A 25,201-nucleotide genomic window follows, 5' to 3' on the forward strand; every position below is an offset into this window, starting at 1 on the left:
GAGCAGGTTGTCCATGTGACTGCATCATTTCATTCAAAACACACATGCTGTCCCTGACTGGAGATGATGAAGGGACTGCTGTCCTTCCATCCCACACGTGCAGATCAGGATATCCCTAGCCCAGGTGATGGGATATAAGTGCACATGTTTATGATTTCCCCTAGTCCTCACCAAGAGCTACTGTAGCTTTCATTACCACCCTTCAGATATTTCTTACATGGGCTTTTTACTGATAGTGCCCGGTTTATTTTACTGCTAAATCATTGTCATACACACATAGTAGGTATCGTACAGCTCAGAAGAAATGTATTGATACAGAAAATATTGAATCATCATAAATATTTAAATATTTAATACGTGCTGGTGAGAACTGTCACTTTAGAAGAAGTCAGTCCAGAGATATGCTCAAAGATAACGGATGCTTCAAGTCAGAGATCAAATTCTGACTATTTTTAACTGCTATTCATTATATAAAGAACCACTTTTTCTTAAGAGGCCAGGGACATTTTTTACTTATGCTAGAAGGCTGAAAAACTAGCTGTTCATCTAGTGAGCATGTTGGCAATGAATACTAGATTGAGGAAACCAAAGGAAAATAGGAAAGATGGCAAAAAATTTCACAGAAGATTTACAGTGAGTCTCAAATGGGTAACTTTCCAGGGATGAGGGGAAAATCATTCCTGTTCATCTGACCTGGAATAAATGTTACAAGGCTGCCACCATATGGCAGTCAGGCTGCTTTTTTTTTTTTTTTTTTCTCTTACAGATTTCGATGGAAAATAACACTGCTAGTCAGGCTTGTTCCTTTTCTTCTAAAAATGAGTGGTAAAATTATCACAGCCTACACCCTTTAAATAGTAAAAGCCTGGCATTTCCTTACCTGTGCCTTGTGAAATCAATGTTTGGCCTCACAAAACAAGGGTAAATCTTTACAGGTCCAGCTAATAGTGTGCAAATGATCCTATATTTTAAAGCACATTAAATAAGTGTAAAAATCATATTATATATATGTATATATACCTGAATTATATATAAATATGTGATTTCCCAGGGAAGTGGTGCAGTCCCCATCCCTGGAGGGGTTTAAGAGTCGGGTTGACATAGTGCTGAGGGATATGGTGTAGTTGAGAACGTCAGTGTTAGGCTAATGGCTGGACTGGATGATCTTCAAGGTCCTTTCCAACCTAGATGATTCTGTGATTCTGTGATTCTGTGATTTATTACATTTTTAATACATACAAGCATCCATACACAGACATGTATACAATCTAAATAAATCAAAGTTTGTTACTTGTTTAAAAAAAAGCTTCCATAGTTCCACACATGGAAACCACACCAATATGCTCACCCTGGAAAAAAAAAAATTACCTTCTCATCAGGTGTAGGGGAGAACATTTTTTCTTCCATAGGATGCCTTGAATAGTCATAAGGATAGGTCACAACCAACTCACCCCCATGGAGGCTGGCAGAGAGCACAAATGGGATAGACCTCAACCACTTCATGACTGCTTTTGTCTCAGGGGCCACCTAAAATCCAAGAGAAAAAAAAAAATAGCTGTGAGTAGTCATGCAGCTCCGAAGGGATCTGATCCTGAGCAGGGTGAAGCCCAGCGGAAAAGGGAGTGTGTCAGAAAGGAGAATGCTGAAGCTTTTTGGCTCTTCCATCCCAAAGGTTAATGTGGGGAGAGCAGCAGTTTGCTCCAGAGAATAAAGGAACCACACTGTTCACCATAGAAAAAATGAAAAAAAAAAAAGAAGCTTTGACAGAAGAATAACTTTTTTATTACAGTGACATTTCCAGCAGTTCAAAGTGATGATGGCAGCATTTTAGGCTTGAAAAATTGTGGGGTTGTACCACTACTCGCAAAAAAACCTCCTTGTCTGATTTAATTTCTGAATCAGCAGGGTTGACTTTGGATGGATAAACTGGAATACAGGGATCAATTCGTAATTCTCAGTGCTTGTTGGAAATTCACTGCCTCATTTGCTATCCTTTGGTCAGGTTCATCTGCAAATAAATGAAAACTAATGAACATAAAGCACTGCAATGGCTGCAGTTTACCTGCAGTGAACTACTGCAGATAAGTCACAAAATTCGTCTTTCTGGCAGTCCATGCTCAGTAACAGTGGCCAAGGGAGTCGGCACCGCACTCCCAAAGATGCTCAGGCACCCATCTCCCTCCAGCATGCAGGAGGCTCCTTCATCCCTTTTTCTGAGCAATAATTTCACGGACCTGCTCCGGTGTTAATTCTTAGGGGTAACAGTGTCATCTGGTGGCCGGTCCCTGCAAGCCCAGACACAGGCCAGTGCCCTTGGAGGAGGTGAGGTTCTGTTTTCAGCTTGTGAAGTTATCAGGGGAAATGTGGGTGAGGGCAGAGGCTGCTAATCCGGACTCTGCTTTGCACAAGTGCAGATATGCAGGTTTTTAAAAAAAAGGGCAAGATCTGTTATGATGGACTTAGCCCAGCATCTATATGGGGCTGCTAACATTGTATAACACCCTTTAAGTTTGATTCCAGTAGCTGTTAGAAAATCAGACAGCCAGGATCCGAGTGGCTAGTGACTAGTAACAAGAATCAAGTCAGATATGTGCAGGAAAAAAATACAAAACAAACAAACAAAACAAACAAACACCCTAACGACCTATACATTAGGTTTGCAATAACAGTAATTCCTGTTTTGTTTGGATCAGTCCCTATTCTGCTATTGGTAGATCACAGCTTTGCAAGGAGTAGCACAAACTTAGGTGTGGAGCAGAGAAAAACACTGTGAAGAAAAGTCACACCATAGATGTATTACAGCTCCCAGTAATGAGGTAGAAAGCAAACAGTCTCAGGAAAAGGCCATGTCTAAACACAGTTTTACCTGGAACAATACAAGAAGATATCACCCTGCACATTCCTGACCTACTCAGGAGGCTACCTCCCTTCACTTATTAACTGAGTCCTCCTAGTTTGCAGGTTTCCTTAAAATGCCATGCTGTAGTTGTTGAGCTGAACTAGTGCTTCCAGCCACTGCAGCTGTGCTATTTGGAAAGGCTGTACCTTGTACTTGGGAAGAAAAAGGAACCTGAGGATTTCCACCGCTGCGAGGTGAATCATTAAATTAGTAGCTTGTGGTTAGCGTATGGACACAAGTCAAATTGTGCCACTTGTCCTCAGGAGAAACAGGCCAGGTCCATTTTATATGTCAACCTAGTGGCAGCTGCTGAATCTCTGTGCCACAACCCTTTCAACCTCTGTATTATAAAGAGGCAACGTAAACGTAAGACGTGATATAACGAGCAAAGTCTGACGAACTCGGGAACGCACAGAATGCACTTTGCACACCTGAAACCTAACCAAGGTTTTTTGAATAACTGGGAAGATTAGACACAGATTTTCCAGGAAGGGCATGACCTGAAAAACATTTTTAAAAAGGCAGATAAGGGCACTCTGAAAGGAAAGGACAAATGCTGTGCACTCTTTTCAGTCTCACACACTCACTCACACAGCACAGAGGTGGGAGAAGCAAACAGCCCACCAAGCTTCGTGACAAGGAACCTGACAGTGTCCAAAGAACACTACCCACAGCAGTCAAAGTATTTGCTTTTCTGGTCTTTGTACAGTGCCCTGGGATGGTCTGATAATGACCTTTATCCCAAGGGAATTTGGAACTGAATGAGCCACTCTGATCTGAACCCTGGAAGTGCTTTGTTCATCCTTTAAGCCCATTTCTTCTGAGGAGTGGAAGACACCAGGTGGCTTGTAAGGGGCTGTGAGTGGCACTGCCTGCCCCATGGATTCCTGCTTGGGGGTTCACGGGTTGGCTGAGGACCTGGCACCAAGCCTGCACCCTCCAAGCCCTGTAGCACCAGCACTCCCCAGGAAGATGCTGCCCCAAAATCTCAGCAGCTCCCTTCCCTGCCTGCAGCTGCCCCAGCTCCCACTGCCCAGCCAGAGAGGGCATGCCTGACACCAGAATCAGCTCTGCTTTCAAACAGCAGTCTTGGGCCTCAGTAAGATTTTGAAGTTGTTTCTGCAATTCAGTGGGCAAGGGTGAAGAAGAGAGCTCATAAATTCAGTCCCTCCACCTGATTAGCCAACTCGCTCACTTGATACCTGCATAAGCCATGAGACACTGCTGTGTCACAGAGCCAAGGTCTTATTGAAGCTAATGTTGTGGAAAATCAGGAATTTCAATGTCGCTATTTCTATCCTAATAGCATTTCAGTGACATCATTTACAGTGATTAAGGCTTTGAAATGTGCACATCCTGGTTCAGCTCCACCGGATGATATCAGATGCTATCTGTGTCACTCTGGTCTTTGACTATTCATAGGCTTTTCCTTTAATGTGGGTTTTGTGGGTTTTGATTTTTTTTTTCACCAGGGCTCTTACTTTTTAGTCAGAGGAGATCAGTTTTAAAGTATCCGTCTCACAAAAACAATTCTGCATAAGTACAGGGAATAGTCACTACCTTTCTCAAACCTGAGTCTCATTTCTGTCAATTATACTGCAATTAGTCACTGTCTCCATGGCTTTCAAAGATTTCTTTTTTCCCTTTTAGAAGCAACCAGACTCATTTTCCTAAAGACTATGCCAGCCTCCACTGGCACAGACTTGCAAATTCTGTTTGAATCAAGCCAATTTAACTGATTTTTCTTCAGATGAAGCCTGAAGTCTCTCAGTCTGAGCCCTCAGACCACTTATTACAACAATTCATAATAGTGGGGAACAAAATGCGCTGTGCAGCAAGGGTTAGGGGGAGGCAGGAGCTCTCCTGAGTTTATGGGATTGGCTGAGAGCTCGCTTTCCATTTTCTGATCTTTATACAATGCCCTGCAATACTCAGATAATTACTTTAATAAGGCCAGTAATAAACACTATTAAGGAAATGAAAGCTGAGAGGCTGGTGTTGAAACATCCAATCTAATGCTCTTGCATGCACAAAGTTGACTACTGTAATAGCCATGGGTTCGTCTGTCTGACAAAATTAAACCTCATTATGGGGGAGCTGATTTGGCTGTCCTGCAATACCACCAGCAGAGGAGAGAGACGCGAGGCATTGAGACCACTTATTGCCAGATTTCTGAATCATGTGAAACTGCAGTCGGCAAGGAGATTTTGTGGTGCCAACCAGGTCACAAGCAAATTGGTTCCCTCATTTGTTCTGCAAATCACATGGATTTGGAGATGCTTTGAGTGTTGTTTAGGTCAGTACCCACTTTGGGGTCAGGAGAGCATCTAGAGCTTCCCTGAGGTTTGGTTCTTTGAGGAATGAATCATTGGACCACCACTTTATTTCAATTTCTTCTTCAAAAACAGAGTCTGGAGCACATGTCGTACAAGGAGCGGCTGAGGGAACCGGGGTTGTTTAGTCTGGAGAAGAGGAGGCTGAGGGGAGACCTCATTGCCCTCTACAACTACCTGAAAGGAGGTTGCAGAAAGCTGCGGATGAGTCTCTTTAATCAATAAGTGATAGGACAAGAGGTAATGGCCTCAAGTTGCGCCAGGGAAGGTTTAGACTGGATATTAGGAAGTATTTCGTTACAGAACGGGTAGTTAGGCATTGGAATGGGCTGCCCAGGGAGGTGGTGGAGTCCCCATCCCTGGAGGTGTTCAAAAGGCGGGTTGACATAGCACTGAGGGATGTGGTGTAGTTGGGATCTGTCAGTGCTAGGTTAACAGTTAGACTGGATGATCTTCAAGATCCTTTCCAACCTTGACGATCCTGTGATTCTGTGATTCTGTATTTATAACCCCAGGACTGCATCCACTGAGGCAGAGCTCAGACAGAGGGTGGTTGTGTGCCATGACTTCCTGGTCCCTTGTCTGTGGTGACAGACGCCCCAGGGTAACCAGCATGCTGCAGCTGGGGCAGATCTGGCCACAGCAAGGGGGGTATGGAAGAAATGTTAGGCTGTCTCCATCCAGACCTCTATAAACTGCTGTGATGTTACACAGCATCTAAGAAAGCTAAATACATGGTCAGAAAAATTATGTCTGCAAGTGTCTGTCTACTACTGATCATCCCAAAGACCATCAGAAGGACCAAGGCAGACACAGGACTTGAGAAGGGAGAGGGGGTGTTAGAGACAGAAGTCCAGAGAGTTATGGGGACTCTGAGCTGCACAGTGTAAGACAAGCTCACAGCTTGCACCGGGCCCTGTCACAAAGAGGGGTCAAAGACAAGTTTCTTCTTCCTCAGTGGTGCTTGAGCCTTCAATCCTGCACCTCTGGATGCAGAGAGAGAGTGAGCACATGGCTGGAAGGAGATCTCCGTCCTTTCCTTCATGTCTCAAAGTCTGCTGCACAGCCACTAGGTCCAGTCTGAAAGGGCAAAAGCAGCTTTCCTGGATACCTCCATGGAAAACCAAAGGCACTTTCAATGACTTTTTTAGGCATGCCAGGAGGCCCTGTAGCCTCTCTGCATGTAGCTCAGGAGACAATACAGCCCATGAAAGAGCTCCCAGGAGACTGGTACCTTCACTACTGATTCTGCAAAGGGCCATGCAAAGAAAGGACTCTGCCTGGTAAGTGAGATGTTGCAGACACTATTTGACTCATCAGCCGTATCTCTGTGGACAAGCTGGTGGCAGTGCTTGGTGGCTGCACTATATAACCTTGCCAAGAACTGAAGTAAGTGGCTGCAAGTTCATGTTCCTAAGACAGGGAACATCTTCCTGCAAGCATCTCCCCCAGGAAAGCACATACACTGATATGGGTCAAAAAACCCAGCAGGTAACAGACCTGCAGTTGCGCTGAATGGCCAGCTTTGACAAGGTTGAGAGCAAGACAACACTTGCTCTCAAATCAGGAACCCAGTGAGAAGCTGTGACCAAGACAGATGGGCTCTGCAAGAGGGTCTGAAATAGCACAGTGACTCCCAGTAAGCTAGAAGCATATATACATGCTTGTAATGACTGTCGGTTTGTTACATATTTTTGATTTTGCATGTTCTTCTGAGTAAGCATTACTTTATGTTACAAAAGATGGCAAGTTCCTGACTAAACTGATTTTGTCTTGCCCTATGGGAACAGGATGACAAATACTGAACTAAAGAGAGCCATCTTCAGAGAGCTGCTGTGAAACACAGGCATATCCAGCTGAAGTCATGACTTTAGAGGATGAGGAAGAGGGTTTCCTAAAAAGCGAACAGGGACGTCTCCAAGCCTCAGTCCTATGGGGAAAAGCAAACCCCCTGGGAGACCAGGTAATACTCTGTAGTGGATCCAGCTCAGAGCTCACACTTGCAGTGTTCAGGTCCCCTCTGCAAACAACGTGCTTCCACGTCTGGTATCTGCAAGGCTGGGCCTAATCCTACTTCTGAGATTCTTCATATTCAGTCATATACCATTCATTTGTTGAAGAAAAATTTCAGTTTGATATCTACACACTGTTGGTAGATGTACAGCTGTGAAAACTACTATACACAAGTGGGGTGAATCAAAACTATTATCTTTCTAGACTTTTCTACTAAAATCCCTTTTTTTTCAGCTGTTTTCATTTGACCTCATGTTCTGCTCCACATGCTCTCAACCCTTCTTTCCCATCTGAGGCTCTGTACTCTACTTGCATTTACCAGCTCACTGGTATCTGTCATTATTCAGTCAAAAGTTGGAAACATTTAAGCATGTGACCTTATCCTCATGTAGAAATCTAGTGACATGATCTGGGATCTGTATGATTACACACATAAAATAGAACAAACTTCTTGAGATTAGTTGTGTCAAAAATCAATGGTCTAATACAGTGTGTATTACTGAACTTCTCACAAATTTGCATCTTCATATGTACATTATCTCGAGGAAACGAGGTGTTTTTATTCAGATTTCACTACTGCGAAATGGGGTACCAAAACACTGGGGCAGCATCAGAAATGCTAGGATTTAGACCTGGCCTCATATGAGATCACCTGCAGCAGAGTAGAAAAATGAAGCATGGTCTCTCAAATCTTCTGTTAATACACCAGCTGCTGAAACAGCCCTGTTCCTCACCTGTTTAAGGCTTTGTGTTAGCAATAAAACTTGAATTAGAATAAAACAAGTTTAAAAGCAGAAGAAAAGCAAAGTTTCTAATGGCAGAACTACTGATTTGGCTTCCTGTATTTCTTCTTTCAGGGGGAACTAAGTTCCATTGCGAGTTGCTAGTGTCGGGGGCTGCTGGGCTTCCAGCAACACCGGTAGGACTGAGCTTTGCATCCCTGGACATCACATAACATGAAGCTTCATGATGATGAATGCGAGACCCTGCAGTGTTGCCTCCATCCTGCTCCCTGGGACTGGAGAGAGAAGCAACTCTCTCTTCCAGCACCACTGCAGCTTGACAGGCTGTTTCCATTGCTCCAGCTGGTTACATTTGTTTATAAACATCCTTTTTGTGGAAGTTGATGCCACGCAACTTCACATGAAGCCTTTATATGTTTTCCAAAGCAGAAACTACTATTGCATCAAACCTGTGCAGAGTTTAGTGCAATGAGACCCAAATCCATAAAGTCTTTAACATCCTACCAGTTTAAGTCATTAATGATGAATCATTACACACTGTGATCCCCTCCTAACAGTCATTATGCTTAATATAAAATAGCAAAACCCAAATTATCCACAAATTTTCCCAATTATTTGTGATACCTGCCTCTTTGGCCAGACCTACACCATGATTTTTCATGCCAATTTTGAGCCTGATCAGTTTATACTACTTATAAAATCTGATTACCAGAGAGTAACTTCAAACCAAGCAATCTCAGTTTCTTAAATCCTGAGTTGCTCAGTAGTATATGTGATTTATAAAATCTGTAATTCATACCTTACCCCACCAGTAGGATTGTGGAATGGGGATGTGGTCAAGGCGGGCCCCACGAATCCCAGCTCTTCTGTAAGCCTCAGATGTCAAATCAGGGAAATTTCTGTTCAGGTCCAAGTTCTGAGCTGTCTGTCGACCAATGACCCATCCATTGTAACCAGCTCCCTAATTTGTAACATAGAAGCCAACATCAGAACAGTTTCATGTTGCAAAATACCGCTTTGTGGAAATTGTTTAAAATGACATTTTAGTCAAGGTGAAGTTTTAAAAGAAGTAAAGTCTAAAGTATTTAAAAGAAGTAATGTCTATACTGCAAAAAACCACACTTCTAATAATTTGTTATCCCATGATCACTAACACACTAACTAGCATGCGGGAAGCGTTTCACTCACCAGTGATGTGACTCATAAGAGGAACACAGCAGTTTCTTACTCAGCACAGAGCAGCATGCAGAGTGGGTTAGAGGAGGAGAAAAAGAAAATACAGCTGATGCTCCAAGACAGGATCAGGCAGAAGGCAGTAATCCCAGACTCATACAACACACAAAGCTCACCGCATGAGCAACAAAAAAAGAAAGGTCCTATTTTCATGCTAATGGTGCTAGTGATAAAAGTGAGGTGAAAAGAAGAATATCAGGTAACATATAATAAAAGGTTTGTTTTCACAGGTCTCCTTCAGACAACAGCTGATCTCAAAAGCTGCCATACATTATGAAAGCGTGACAGTATAGAAAATAGTCACATTTTATTATACCTGCTCTTCTAAAAGAGGAAGAACATCTATTCCACAGTATTAAACTACACTTCTTTATAAAATAATTTAACAGTCATTACAGTGAGTCAGTGGTCATTTTGTTCTAGAACTAATAGCAGACAGTGGTAAATGTGTGAAAAAGTAACACAGTCATTCCCACGTCATTGCACGCAGGCAGCAAAATTTACAAACACGCTCTGATTTCCTTTTAGATCTGTTCACATCATGTTTGGAAAACAACTTACCACCAAACCAGGCTGGGATTCTGGCTGCTGATTATTAACACTCCCTCCCATATGTGACACTCCCTTCTCAGTATGTCCTTTCTCATGGGGAATTTTAGAAACATGAAGCCCTGAAGATTTCCTTATAAAAAGTCTTACCTCTTCTGCAGCCAGTTCATAACCATCAGGGTTGAGAGAAGGTAGGAGATGAATTCTGGTATTATTAATCAAGGTCTGGATGCGAGGGTTCCCGAGAAGATACTCTGAACACAGATACTGTGCGAGGTATATCAGCAGTTCCTTCCCCACAACTTCATTTCCATGCATATTGCCAATGTACTTAAATTCTGGCTTGACTGTAGAATATGAAGTAATGAGATGCTTTGATTTGATTATACCTGGATGGCTTCCAAAAGCAGAGTAACCCAAATAGTTTACTGATGAGTCAGAAAGCTTTATTTACACTAATTTAATGCATACATTCCTGTAAATAGCACACCAATTACAGGTGAATTTCCCTCCATTACAAGTCAGTTCAGTGACAATTTAAATAGTGTGAAATAAAGTGTGTCCATACTTTCAGGATTCCAAACCATAAGAGGCAATCATTGCTCTGAGTGTTTGCTGGACTCATCATTAACTGTGAATAGAGAATGCTGCAAACAAAAATGTCAAGCCATGGCTGGGAAGGAACAAAATACACCCCTGGCACTCTCACTTACCTTGGGCAGCTTCAGTGCCTTATATTGTCACAGATCCTAAAAACAACCTGCAGATGTGTAATATATTACCCCTCTTTTTGGAACAGAAATTAGGTCGTGCATAAAAAGTGGCTTTTAGGCTAAATAGCCTTGGAATAAGACTATTAGAAACATATAACTTCACAATTCCCTGCAGTTATTCTCTCACTTTCCATCCTTAGAGACTAATGGAAGGTAGAAAATAGATGCACTTTGGAGACACCCTTTCCTGTTTATCCCTTCATCTTCATCTTTGATCCCGGCCAGCCTTGAGCACTAAGCACTGGAGGGCTCACACAGAGCTATTAGGCCAGCTTGTTCAGGCTGGCAATATCACCAGCTCTAGAGCTATTTCTACCCTCTTTTATGCTGTCCTGAGCAGCATGAGGCAACAGATTTAGAAGGAAATGCTAGGTAATGTGTTAAACTACCATCTTCCATCATGCCATATCACAGTTTTAATTTAAAAGCCTGATTCATAGGCTTTGTGTTTTCCTGGCAAATCAGGTTAAAAAGACACCTGCCACTTCTTTTCTTTACAGAAGAGAGGAAGGATGATAGGCCAGGAAATAGAACTGTAGATCTTTGCTCTGTTAAAAATGCCTACTGGGACCTTGATCAAGTTTAAAGGCACCTCAAAATACCTCTACACCATGCAAGACAGCGTGGCTGAGAGTAAACCAAGCTAACACCAGACTTCGCTGTCTTCTCTGCCTCCCCTGCAGCATAGCACACAGAGAACACAGTAGCTTGACCTGAGATGATAATCTCAATATAAGTATTAAGTCAGATGTAGTTCTACAGCTACACAGCTGAGTTTGCTTTCATGCTGGAGCTAGTCTGATGAGAAGCAACCTGAGGCTCTTGGCATGTAGTCTGCTAGATTTTGTCAGGTACTATATTTGAGTTGGGAGCTGGTATCTGGAAAGTAATATCTAATACTCCCCAAGAAAATGATATGCATTTTGAAGACTTTAGAACATTGAAAAATCTGACCTTTGTTGTCGCAGTGATGAATCTACAAAATAGAGATCAGCACTGTTTCCCTTTGCAGAAAAGTTGTGAAGACTCATATCCTAAAGGTATTCAGGTGCCTTGATAACATAAATTTCTGGAAGCATTGACCTGTTACACTGACAGGTATTGCACTGACCTGAATCTCTGTTCAGGATTGTCTTCTGTACTGCATTGCCCTTTTTAGATGTCAATGTTCTTCTGTATCTGATGCCTTCTCGCAAATTGTGTGTATTTTAGGATGTGAAGGACTATGTTTAGACTAGGGACAGGCATTACTTGTAGAAAGTGTATAAGGTCTGATGGTACAGTGATAAATAAAAGGAGACTGAGGAAGTGATAGATGATGGACAGGGCAGGTCAGTAACAGAAAACTATCAAAAGTTCTTTGTACGCTGGGCACAAATAAACAGTAGCCATATCACTGCAACCAAGTACACGATCATACATCTAGGAACAAGGAACTTCAACCAGGGCCGTAAATGGAGTTCATAAAGTTAGGAAATTGCAACCAGGCTGTAATTGCTACAGTGAATCACCAGCTATCGCTGTAATTCAGGAACACAAAGGAGGAGAAATGTTTTTGAATCAATGCTTTTTACAGTTTAAGAGATATCCCATTAAAAGGACCTGTTTTCACTTGGATAATCTGGACTCCCCTGTAAGGAACTGAAGGAAGCAATGCCTCAAACATTCATTGGTACAGAAAACCTCAAGGACAAGCTGTGGCCTTTGTGATTAGTCTAAGGAATGTCACCCAAGGAAGCGCAGAGTGTATCAAAGGATGCATATCCCCACACCCTTGCGGCTGTATTGTCAGACTCCTTAGATAAGCCTCAAAGGGGGGAAACTCAGTGAAACCAAATGTTTGTCATCAAGCACAAGGACCATTAATCACTGGCTCCCTTGTTTAAGCCCAAAAAGGTGACAAGGACTGATAACTGACACTGAAAATAAAGGAGGGGGGGGGAGCACAACAACCGACTCAATTGAAAAAGGGGGTTGGTGCATCCCATTCCCTCTCAATGCATGTGCAGAACCCATGCTCCACCTTTTCCCTCATCTCTCATGGAAATGAGTTTGTGGAATACCTGTCTCTCTTTGTCTAGCATGCTAATCAGCTGATAAAATGAACCTAAAAGGCGACAGAAAACTTTGCTGTGTGTGCACCCACCACCCAAGAGTACTGGGCCAGAGACAACACTGGAACCTGGGGTGGTGACTGGACTTCTTTGACTCTCTTTCTCTCCTTTCTTTTTCTTTTCTTCCTTTCTTTTCTTTCTTATAGATTTATAAGAGACCACATTGCTTATTATCCTTCTCCAAGTTTAAGCTATTTCTACCGCAAACAAAACGTTTTAACTGGTTGTCTGGTGTCATTTCACCTTAATTTAACGTGAGGGGATCACAGAACCTTTACGACTCTCTGGGCTCCCAGTCCAGGTCAACACTTCCCTCAAGCAACCTGATCAACAATGATATAACTCACGTAGTTCATGGTGTCCAGGCTTGGTTGAAAACTCAATCACAAAAAGATCCTTCCCTTCAAAACTGCGACCTATGCTGTAAGTTGTTGCAATATGGGAGCACTTAGAAGCAGTCTTCTTCAACATGCTCACCATTTGGGAATATGAATGGTGTTTGAACTGAATGAAAGTTCCTGGCAAGTCTGAAGGCAAATCTTCCTCAACATCTACTTCTCCTGCAAAGAAAAATTGTAACATAGTGTTTAAAACCATGGTGCTCAGAGGATTGTATGAATGCATGAACTTTTCTACAAAATACCTTTTTCAGTGGTAGAATTGCAGAAAATACAGCCGCAAACAAAACCTTAAATCTATGTAGCACATCCTACACTGTTTACTGTGGCATATTTTGTTTGCAAAATCATACTAATGTATATGCACACTGACAAATATTTTGTGCAACCTCCAGTTATAATTTGGCTTTTGGCATGCTTAGCGCATTTTAGTCACAAAATGTACAGATTTTTCCCTTTGAATCTGGTGAATCAAATTCATTTTTTATGACATTCATCTGTCTTCAGCTATCTGGATCTTCTTCATCCAAACAAAAATCTGTGACAATCATTAATGAGATTATTTTAACGAGCTGTTAAGTTTGTCAAGTAGTCATGAATTTATGAGTGCATTAAAGTTTCAGGTTTTAAATAAAATATTTCAAATATACAGACAGCTATCACGCAGAGCAGGGCTTATCTAAATGCACACTGGTAGTCCAAACATCTAGCTCTGAGCTGCCTGTCTTGATGCTCTTTGTATATGAGGGAGAGAAACAGATGCTTGAGCACAGTTTAATTAAGTGTTTAAAATAGGTGGAACAAAATGAATCACACCTTACAGGTGTTTATAAAGACGACAAGCTGAGATGACAAGTTGAGAGGTTTTGTGCATTAGACATGTCAAGCTGAGTGAGATGAGACCCTTCCCATCTAGATGAGTGAGATGTGTCAGCAGAGCTTCCTTCCTTACCTCGCAGCTTTGCCAGCGGGTCAAAACATCCTTCTTCTTCCCCAGCAAAAAAGCGGTCGCAGTCTAAGAAATAGGGCCAAGCCATGTCTATTGCATCAAAGGCAGGGAGGCAATTTTTTTTCAGGTTTTCACAAACATGCCTGCAGGGCTTTATAACTTTGTCCTTTTCGCACTGCGGGGCCAGTACTGAGCAGCCCAGGAGCCTCAGGTCCGGATTGCATTCTCCCTGGAGCAAGTTGTGCAGCACGCTGATGAGGATGTACTCGGAGCTGTACTCAATCACTTCTCGAGACTTCTGATCCAGAAAATTAGGATACATCATTTGAGTATAGGCAACATCAGTACAAGAACTTAAGGCAATGTCCACGCATTTTGCTATGAAAAGGAGATGAACATATGAAAAATAACTTGCTTTACTGACACTCTGAATAGTTCAAAGACAATATAACAAATAACACTTTCAATTAACTTATTTTTTTTGTTCACAGATAGACTAGAGGCAGTTTGCAATATTCTCAAATGAATCTGATGTCTAAAATCACTTAAAGATGATGGAAGGTATGCTTGGTCTGGAGATTGATTGAAAAGAGTTTGATGCAAGTAGATGTCATTCAGAATTTAAATGGTATCTGACAAATTGATGGGGTTATCTGATTGATAAGCACTGTCCTTAAATAAGATTTATTTTGTTAATTCAATACAGGAACAGCAATGAAAAGGCAAATCCCTGGCCAGAAAACACTGGAGTACTAAGCCTACATGGGAGTTCATTTAACAAATAGCTTGGAAACCACCAAAATTAATAAAGCCTGGTTTCCAAAGGAAAGGTTGTTTCATAGAATCATAGAATGGTTTGGGTTGAAAGGGACCTTAAAGATCATCTAGTGCCAACCCCCCTTCCATGAGCAGAGACACCTCCCACTAGACCAGGTTGCTCAAAGCCCCGTCCAACCTGGCCTTGAACACTTCCAGGGACGGGACATCCACAACCTCTCTAGGCAACCTGTTCCAGTGCCTCACCACCCTCACAGGGAAGAATTTCTTCCTTATATTTAATATAAATCTACCCTCTTGCAGTTTAAAACCATTACTCCTTGCCCTATCACTACATGCCCTTGTAAAAAGTCCCTTTCTTGTAGGCCCCCTTTAGGTATTGGAATTCTGCTTAAGGTCTTGCTGGAGTCTTCTCTTCTCCAGAGTAAACGACCCCAACTCTCTCAGCCTGTCCTCATAAGGGAGGTGCCCCAGCCCTCTGATCATCTTTGTGGCCTCTTCTGGACCTGCTCGGCAGGTCCATGTCCTTCTTATGTTGGGGGTCCCAGAGCTGGATGTGGTACTCCAGGTGGGGTCTCAGGAGAGTGGAGTACAGGGGGAGAATCCCCTCCCTCAACCTGCTGACCATGCTTCTCTTGATGCAGCCCAGGATACAGGTGGCTTTCTGGGCTGTGAGTGCACATGTCAGGTCATGTTGAACTTCTCATCAACCAACAGCCCCAAGTCCTTCTCTGCAGGGCTGCTCTCAATCCATTCTCCACCCAGCCTGTTTGTTCTTGCGATTGCCCTGACCTGTGTGCAGGACCTTGCACTTGGCCTTGTTGAATTTCATGAGGTTTGCACAGGCCCGCCTCTCCAGCCTGTCCAGGTCCCTCTGGATGGCACATCCCTTCCCTCCAGCCTGTCGACTGCACCACACAGCTTGGTGTCATCAGCAAACTCACTGAGGGTGCACTCATTCCCACTGTCCATGTCACCGACAAAGATGTTAAACAGCACCAGCCCCAGTACCAACCCCTGAGGAACGCCACTTGTCACTGCTCTCCACTTGGACATTGAGCCGTTGACTGCAACTCTTTGAGTGCGACCATCCAGCCAATTCCTTAGCCACCGAGTGTTCCATCCATCAAATTCATGCCTCTTCAATTTAATCTCCAATTAAATCTTATCTGATTTAAATTAAGAATACAGTTTGAGCTTATTAAATGCCAGAGGATCCATAAGAGAGAAAAATCCCCCGTCAAGGTGTGAATTTGCTGGTGTCTAACACAGGAAAAACTCAGATTCCTGAATAAAGTGTATTTGTAATATCACTCTCTCACTTGTCCTTGCCTTTTCATATGGATTCACTGATGAGGTGTGAGATCATATAGATTTTTTCCTTTAGCGGGGAACATATCAGTAAGATATCTCTCCTTGCTTGGCCCCACAAAATTTGTAAGACTTTAATATCTCTGAAACTGCAGCCCTTTTATGAAGTTTGACTGAAATTGCCCACAGAAATCAAAAGTTATCCTGGGACTTGAAGCAGGCCCATAAATGTGCTTACACATATATTCTCATAAACCTAATGCGTTTTAAGAAATCAGGTTAAGAGGGTTTAGGAAGGATAAATATTGGTAATACCTTCAACCCACTCAAAGGTGAAAAGGGAGTAATAGAGAGATGTCTCTTCATAAAATTACTGGCTATTACAGTAATGGGCCTACATTTGAGCCTCCTTCTCTTGCTAATGCCTCTGTCTGGTAACAAATACCATTGTCACAGCAGCAAAATCCTACCTTGTGTGAAAGAGAACATCTCTCTAGGAACAATACGTACTATAGCACCAACATTAGAAAACTTGTTAGGAAATAATGAAGAAATACTTAAGGTTTTGAGATTCTCCAAGGACAGTGAGCAAAGTGGCATCATACCTTTCTGTACAGTTTGGCATTGACCTGCAAACAAACAAAAAAAAATCATTATGGGGCAGGTATCCGTGGTACCTCCCTCATGTTAGAGACTGTCTAATCTGGTAGCCCCAAAGAGGCTGCTGCAGCCCTGTGACCTGAGGTCCAGCCATACTAGGGACAAACACATATTCCCAACAGGCACATGTTACATATACACACAAAGAGAAACACAGTACAGGCAAACACAACAGCACCAAAAGCATCATCTTGTTCCCCTTTCTGGCTAACCAGGATGAAAGACCATTGATGGAAAAGAGGTACAGGTAGATCCCTCCAGTAGCTTAGCTTAGACACACTGGAATCCCAGTAGCTAGGCTCAGTTTACCCAGCAGCTGGCCCCTCGATCCACTGATCTCCCAGTTGCCTCATGTGCTGACACACATGCTGGTCTCTCTGGTAGCTGGCCCAGACCTAGGGTGTCGCTGGTAACCCAAGCCTCAGACACCGTGGTCTCCCCAATAGCTAACTTGGACCTCCTGGTTCCCCCAGTAGCCAATTCTGAGACCCTTCAGTCTCTTCAGTATCCAGCCCAGGATCACAGCTGCTCAAATACCCAGATCCCAAATCTTTTGTCCTGTCCACTGCTAGTCCAGCTTGGTGTTTGTTAGCAATTGCACACACTGACATACAGACACAAGGCACATGCACTCTGGTCCCTCCAGGTGCTTCACCCCAGTCACACAAGGCCCTCTGACCCGTGGTCTCACACCAGTCACTGGAATTTGGAGCCCCATACACCACCATCCACACACAAAAAAAGAGAGACCCTCACCCAGGCAAAGAGTTGGAAATGGAGTTTAATAAGAAGACAGGACAGACTGCAGGGATCAGGTGCAGGGCACCGCCAGACAAGCACACTGACCAGCCAGTCTTTAATCCACTTTAAAAAGGGAGGACTTGGCAATAAATCTGAAGTGTGGTTGTGTAAGAAATCAGGCCTATGTTTGAAAAAGACATTGAGCTACCCAGCCCTGACAACTTGACAATATTTCTAGGCATGCTTAAAAACTGTAAGTTAGCTGCCTAGGAAATTTCACTAATGAAAATGTAGTTCTTTAGTAACCTGGTTCAATCTAAAAGTCCATGTGAGTCCTTCTGTACATACCTAGATGCTTTATGGATCTCCCCCTAACAAATCTATTGGTCCCACATAATACTGTGCATACTTTTCTTGTAAAGCAATTAAGCCTTTGGTGGATATGAGGGAACGTATTTCTTCCCCATCCTACTTCATTCTATCTCTAGCAACTGCATTTTATAATCCTTTTAATAACATCTTTAAACTAATTATTTCCCTTCCCAGCTACTCCCATGGGAAAGCTTTCCAAAAGCTCACTTCTCTAATGGCTAGAAATTGCCTTTTAATTTCCTGCCTAAAAGTATTCGTGGCCAGTTCATAACCATGTGTTGTTGTGCCAACATTGTCCTTTAGCTTAAATAGCTCCCTGTGCTCCCTGATGCATGCCTTCATCGTGTGTTTTCAGAGAGCAATCAGATCCCCTTAGCTTTCTATTTACTAGGTCAAATAAACAAAGCTCTCTTGATCTTGAAGGAAGGTGGTTTGATGACCCAGGAGAGGCCTCTTTTCCTTCTGTAGCCAATGATTCTATATTGCTCTTCTCCAATACTGGCAGCTAAAGAAAAATATTGCTACCAAGATATTGGAGCTGTTTTCAGCAGAGCCTCATAGGAGCTAAGCCACTATGTGCAAACTTTTTAAACACCAACAGGTCTGCTTTCCTTGTGATGTATTTGGGATCTAGCTATGTTACTATTTCTTCTAACTCTCACTGGGGGGGCAGGCATCTAGCTTCTTGCTCAGTGAACTGAGTATTTGTCCTCAAAAGGCCAAATTCATTATTTTGTCTTTTTTTTCCTACTAAGGAAAGTTTAAACTTCTACTCCTGGCGTATTTGTTTAAATGTAATCATCTGCATATGTGTTGCTAATGAGTTGATCACACTCTTTAGCCAAAATAAAATAATTATAATGAGAAAAAAATTAACCCTGGAATTTTATCTTGGAGGGAGACATTTAATTGGAAATGAGTCTGGTTTTATATTATGAATTGTCATCGATCCACATTACCTCATAAAGCAAATGAGGGATCAGAACTAGCAGAAACAGCCCATCTCCAACATCAGCAGAAAGCTGGAAAAAATTACATCCATAGAAACTTCTTTCCTGGCTTGTACATTATGCTAATAGCAATATACAATACCTGGTTCATCAACAGTACCTTCCGTTATAGGATTTCAGTGTTTCCCTCAGTTAGGCACAATCCCCTCAGTGAGTTATTTATTTAAGGTTGAGGCATTTCTAAAAAAGCTGCATCTCAGCCAGATAATACATGTAGTTTTACACCTGGGAATAATCAAGGAATAGCATTTTGTACAATGCTAGCTGGGAAAGAGAAAGGAGTGATCTAGTTAGTAAGAGCTCCAACAATTAACCCTGCTGATAAAACTGGATGTCACTAGCTCCCTGAATCTGGATAGTTTTATATCCTAATGCCATCACACCCACAACTTGTGAGGCCTTGGACACAAGTCTGGAGCCAGCCACATGTTCCATACAGAGGGGAAAACTTGGTGTGGATGGGACTGGCTTGAGTTCAGCCATGCCCCAATGAGCAGAGTGACACTATCTCTGGTTATCACCAGGGTTATTAGCAATGTTTGCTACCTTGAAGGCTGGATAAGAAATATTTGACACTTTTTTTTTTTTTTTCCTCAGAAGAAGAAAATGACTGTATTGTAGCTGTTATTTTAGACTAGAGGGTTGTGTGTGCTGAGTGCAGTTCTTCATGGGTTCATTTGGGGAGTATGAATGGTCTTTCTGCAGCTGCTCATGTTTCCTCAAAAGTAAGAGGCATTTCCCTTTTGCTGGCTCCATGACCAAGCTACAAATGTCCTTTTTGTTTGTCTCCCCAACATGCACTGATCACATAATGAAACTGAGGCACACACAATCTCCCAGAGCACTATTACTGTGCAGGAGTGCTATAGCCATCAGTCAGTTTGATACGTGGCACAAACCTGTTCTCAATGGTGTCTCAATATTCTGCTTATTCAGCTGGAGCAAAAAGGTATTCTAGCAACATGCTGGAACAAGCAGAGGAAACCAAAGGGAAAATGCATCAGGCGGAGTCTGGGCATGGTGCTGCTCCTTCCCCCTGCTCTGGCTCTCCGAGCAGCAGCAGTCTTGCTGCATTTAGCAGATGCCTCTTTCTGCCCAGCTGGACAGAAGGAGAGGTTGGGAAGCAATAGATCGCTGATGGAAGAGACATGAGAAATTTCGCTAAGTCATATGCTGTAGCTGGGTTCACAAGAGGACTGGATTGTTTTGTGAGCAGGAGTAGATGTTAGCACAGGAGAGGTAAAGACAGCTCTGGTTTCAGACTGTCTGCTACCTGGTTTCTACACTTTGTTATTTTTACCACACTTACAGGGAGAGGCAATCTATTAAGCAACATGGCTATAACTCATTAACAGAGACACTGACAGAAAAGGATAGATTTCTTTTTTAGATGGGGAACCCAAACCCATATAAACCTTTCCCATGACGACTGAAGTTTCTCATCTCACCATGTGATAAGCAGGGGTGATTCTTCAACAAAGGATAAAGCTTTTCCACTACTTTTGGCCCAGGATGTACCTCACAAACTCAGATCTACCAAGACTCACTCATTCACTAGCAGCAAAACTGACTCCTTCCTCATGGGTCCTAAACCTAGATCTAAGCCTCACATTTTTGCAGCATACCATGCTGTTTTCTCCCTGTCTCTCTGCCAGACATCTATGCAGCTTATTCTGCTGCTTCAGAAGCCAACTCTGCCCAAACTCTCAACACCTGTCCCCACTACAGCCCCATGCAAGCTGCCATATAATCCATACATCAGCCACAATTCTGTCTTGTAAATACCCAGGAGTGAACCAGCTTGAGTCTTCAGGTTATCAGGAGTTAATATACATAAAAACAAGAGAGAAGAGGTCTGGTTTATACCAGACCTTGCTTTGTAGTGAGTCTTAAATGTGTGTGTGCTGATGTGGTGCTTGGACTTTTCCTGTGTTTCCTAATGCCAATGCTTGCATATGTTTTGGAGGGTGCGGCTCTGCAAGGGCCAAAGATAATTCTCCAGTATGTGTACTTATATAAATAAGTGTGGATGCACGTAGCTGAGCCAGAGCTTGCCTGCCTGGAGAGCAGGCGGCAGGAAACTCTCCAAGGCCGGCTCCCGAGATGCAGCTGCACACTCTGCTCCTGGAGCCCTGCACCCACGGGTCAGGGTCTGCACAGAGAAATAACCAGCAAATCCCTGTTCCCACCCATTTTAGCTCGTTTTGTCAAAGCTTCTGCAAAGCCAAAAGAGTTCAGCCACTCCCTTTCTCTTTTTTATAAGAGGAATGACAGGCAGTGATACATAGAGGGTTTCTCAGATCTCCAGATTAATTTGGCAGGCTTCAGTCGCTGCTTCTTGTGTGCTTGAAAGACCCTAAACCTCTTCCATTTTCTGACCAGAGACTTCCCTGGGCTCAGAGGAAGACAGTGCCGCCTCCTCTCGTAGTCCCATCCACAGACAGGTTGGTACACAGAGACCTTTTTCTTCCTGACCCAGAACAGCCTTTTCAATTTTTAATGTTTATTTTTGTACTCTAGCTATTCCACCAGAGCTACAAAAGTCCTTTCAGTAGCACAGCTTCTATTTAAGATTATGGATAAAATAACTTATTGAAGAGGAGAAAAGCCATTTCAAGCTTTCTGAGCCCTCTCTATAATATACGCTTCTGGTTTTAATTTGCAAAGGCAAGCTTGAAAATCTACAATGCAGCACATACATATTTTACTGCCAAGATTACATTTTTTCCCCTTGATGATTCAGCACTGAAAGAAGCAAGCTGCTGTGATTAACCCTAACACAGACAATAGAGCTCGACAGCTACTTTCAGTGCCATGGCTTGGCCGCTTACCTTTTCGAGAGCAAAGCCAACAGGAGACTTGTGCGCTTGAGGATATGGAATAAGCCCAGGAGCCAGTCTTAAATTCAAAATATCTAAATCATTCAGTGAGACTTACACAATTGCATTGTTATGACTGACAGATCAAACAAGATTAGATAATTTATCTTGTACAGACCAGCACACCCCCTATCAGCTCTCTGGGTTTCCTACAATACTGTTTTAAAACTGGAAGACATATGTATCCATTTTAGTCTGTTTATAGTCAAAACCTCTGCTTTTTCAAACAAAGCATTTCAATTTCTGATTGTATTAGTATAACTCTTCTTGCAGTTCTACACAGTTCATCGAGTTGGTCTTTGCAATGAAAATCTGTCTTGTAACTCTAAAGAGACAAAATTTAGTATCAGTCGTAATATGCAAACACTCCTGGGCTGTAGCATTTTGCAAAACATTGCAACAGCACCTGCAAAAGGCAAACCACAGCTGCCTCTGGAGCCAGCTCCCGGCAACAGCATGAGGGCAAGAGCAGGATAAGATCTGTTATAGAAACCTATAATGGATCAGAATTGCCAGGAGGAGCAGAGAAGTAAAAAGGAGCAGGGGAATGAGGCAGCTGAGTAGCTTGGTTAGGGGAAAAATGGTCCAGCCAGAAAGCCCAGGAGAGAAAGCAGATACATATTGAAGGCATACATGCAGGGGCAGAAGTAGAGAAGATCCCCAGCCACAGAGAAGGAATTCCAGGAAAACGGGAGGGGAGAGGAGTGATTGCAAAAAGCAGTCCACGTGGTTAAATCCTTTTTCTGGATATATCAAAGCTTTTGTGAGTAGAGGACTGAATTCCTGTTACTAATCTTCCACTCCAGCAATTGCTGTAACTGCCCCAGGGGAGTGATGTGTTTGCAAACCCTAGAAGCAGTATGCAGGAGCCTGAGCACAGGCAATGAGACAAGCCCTGTGTTAGCCCAGCTCCCTCACATAAAGAAGCCTGAAAGCACCTGAAAGAGATTAATGCCTAATCTGCCCTCACTTTGCAGAGCAAGATCACAGCAGGAAGATGCAAGCCAGTGTTCGTTATTAATCACCCTTCTTTCTAACCCACCTGCTGCCCGGCATTCAGTTAAACACCCATTTTTATTGAATTACTGAAGGTGTTCCCACAGTAATGACACTGCAGTCGGCTCTTCCAGGACTGTTTCTCTCACAGGACTGCTCTGGGGCCTGCAAGAAGATCGTGAAGCTTTCTCATGGGTGATGAGAGTTCATGCAACCTGCAGACCACAGGTCAAAATTTGTGCAGATGCACACCAAGACCTGCCGCTTGGCAGCAGCTCAAAGCCAGCCTCAGTGGTGGCCAGTAATTCTCCCTTGTTTCTAATTGTCCAGATGCAACTCAAACAGGGCTGCAGTTGTAGCAGCCTAAAAGAATTAACAAAGAGTATTTCTGTCTGCATTGTCTGTCCCCACTGCCTGACTCCGTGTGTCTAGTGATAGGATCTCCAGTATCACCCCAGCTGTGTCTCTGGCCAGTAAGTATGCTCCAGGGAGTCCTTCCAGCTGAAAATCCTCAACAGAAGCATAATTCCCAAAACAAAAAACACTAAATACCCTTTTTTGGCCTCAACTGACAACTTTTCCAAGTTGTGAGGGGAAACTTACTGATTAGGAGAATAAAATGCAACAGACAATGACATCAAAATGGCCCAGCATTTTCCAGATTGGCTGAAGACTTGCTGGGCTGCACATGTGGCTGGGCTGTTACTGAACATGCATTCGCTGTACACCAAGATGATCTGGAGGCATATAGAGACCATCTCTCAATGTCTGGACCATGAAGGAAGGGGAAATCAGCTCAGATCTGGGTGATGCTGGTGTTAAAACAACAGCTGGGGTGAGAAGGTGGAATAGGTCAGGAAATCTCTACAACTATCATCTAAAGGATCAAATTTTTGTCACGGTGACTGGAGAAGGGTGAAAACACTTATTAGTCTGGTAATCTGGAGCTGTGATGCCTCCATAGCTTTACTCTGTGACCATATTCTACTCTCTATAGCTCATTTCCCACTGTCTAACGATTCAGTACTAAGTGCTTTGGCCAACAGTTTACCACAGAGTCAGAAGCTTACCTCTGAGTAAGTTCAACCCTGTTGAATGCCACAGGACAGAGGATGACTGAGAAATTGAATGAGAATTGATGACTGAAAAATTGAGGTTTTAGCTTTGGTAGTACAACCATCCAAAACATTTGCCAAAACATTATTCCATCCTCTTTACAAACAGTCTATGCAGCCTCCTAGCATAGCTCTGTCTTTTCATTAGTTTAGATGTATGAGAACTATTTTAATTGACTTCGTATCTGGTTCTGTAGTTAATTGAGTTTTAGCCAAATGTGGTATTCTTATGCTACAAAAGATTGTCAGTTAATTCAGCAGCCTTGACTTAAGTCTGTGCCTTAATCTCATATTATCTCCTAGCTAAGGGTGTCCTATTATAACCCTGTAGAACTGAAATAGTGCCAATTAAATCAATGGAGTTACAATAACATAAACAAGGGGTTCAAATTTCAGTTTTGTTTCTGCAATGGGCAGAGCAACCCTAAGTCCTTAAATGTCATTGATTTGTGACAGCTGCATCCAACTGGGAGGGTGACTCTGTCCAGACAAGTCTCAGCAATCATAAAAGCCCTGGGTCAAAAAAGCCTGGCAAAGAGACCAGGATGTGGTCCACCAGTCTCAAACACCATGTTCACAACATGATAGATGATTTCTGCATGGTACTTTCATGCTCAGCCCCCCTGACAATGGCACCTGTGACATTTATCCAACATTTGGTCCAGGCTTGAGCAGGGGATGGCTTTCACTGGGCCTGGGCAGCCTAAAGGGGACCACAGTAGCTATCAGCCAGCCAGCACCCCCAAACAGCCACTAGTTGACTGTGTGAAGGGAAAGGCAATGTCTAGAAATGTTAAATGGGAACAACCATTAGTGTTACTAAGTCTTGCTAAAAGCATAGCTGTGCCTTAGGGCAGTGAGGTTTTTGTTCAAGTTTTGACTTCTATGTATTTACACACCCATACTTTAAAAGGGTCTGAACAAGTATTCTGAAGAACACTTTGCCTCCAGATTAATGCATAAACTATGTCAACAGTAAAAGGATATACCTGTGTATTATATTTTCAATATAAACTTACTTTTCCCACATAAGTGGCTGTTTCTGATCCCATTTCCCATGTTAAATGTAGCTGAAGATCAGTGTTGCTAAAATAATAATTGAGTAGAAATACTAGAGTCAGTGGCAGGAATCCAGAGCAGCTCACATGACTTGGAGATGACAACCTGCTTTACAAGAGCTGGAATTTCTCAACTTGTGACTGTGCATGATGTAGATGCTAGTTCTGCATTTTTTTGTTTTGGCAAGCCTTGGACACATCCATCTTGGGTGCAGCAGATGAGATTCCTATAGCTTGGGCTTTCCCACACATGACGGTGCAGTACTGTGGCCAAGCTC

General features: G+C 42.8%; 1 protein-coding gene across 1 annotated transcript in view; it reads right to left on the reverse strand.

Moving 5' to 3' along the window:
• Positions 1-25,201, reverse strand: part of CPZ (carboxypeptidase Z) — a 38,120-nt gene that overhangs the window by 9,138 nt on the left and 3,781 nt on the right. The window contains exons 2-7 of the mRNA XM_074821352.1: positions 16,698-16,721; positions 14,008-14,382; positions 13,005-13,217; positions 9,921-10,117; positions 8,788-8,949; positions 1,369-1,527 (exon numbers count right to left, since the gene is read on the reverse strand). Of these exons, the coding sequence (XP_074677453.1) occupies positions 1,369-1,527; positions 8,788-8,949; positions 9,921-10,117; positions 13,005-13,217; positions 14,008-14,382; positions 16,698-16,721 (1,130 nt within the window). The remainder of the gene's footprint in view (positions 1-1,368; positions 1,528-8,787; positions 8,950-9,920; positions 10,118-13,004; positions 13,218-14,007; positions 14,383-16,697; positions 16,722-25,201) is intronic.

This window comes from Strix aluco, chromosome 4 (assembly GCF_031877795.1).
Source record: "Strix aluco isolate bStrAlu1 chromosome 4, bStrAlu1.hap1, whole genome shotgun sequence".
Lineage (NCBI taxonomy): Eukaryota > Metazoa > Chordata > Aves > Strigiformes > Strigidae > Strix > Strix aluco.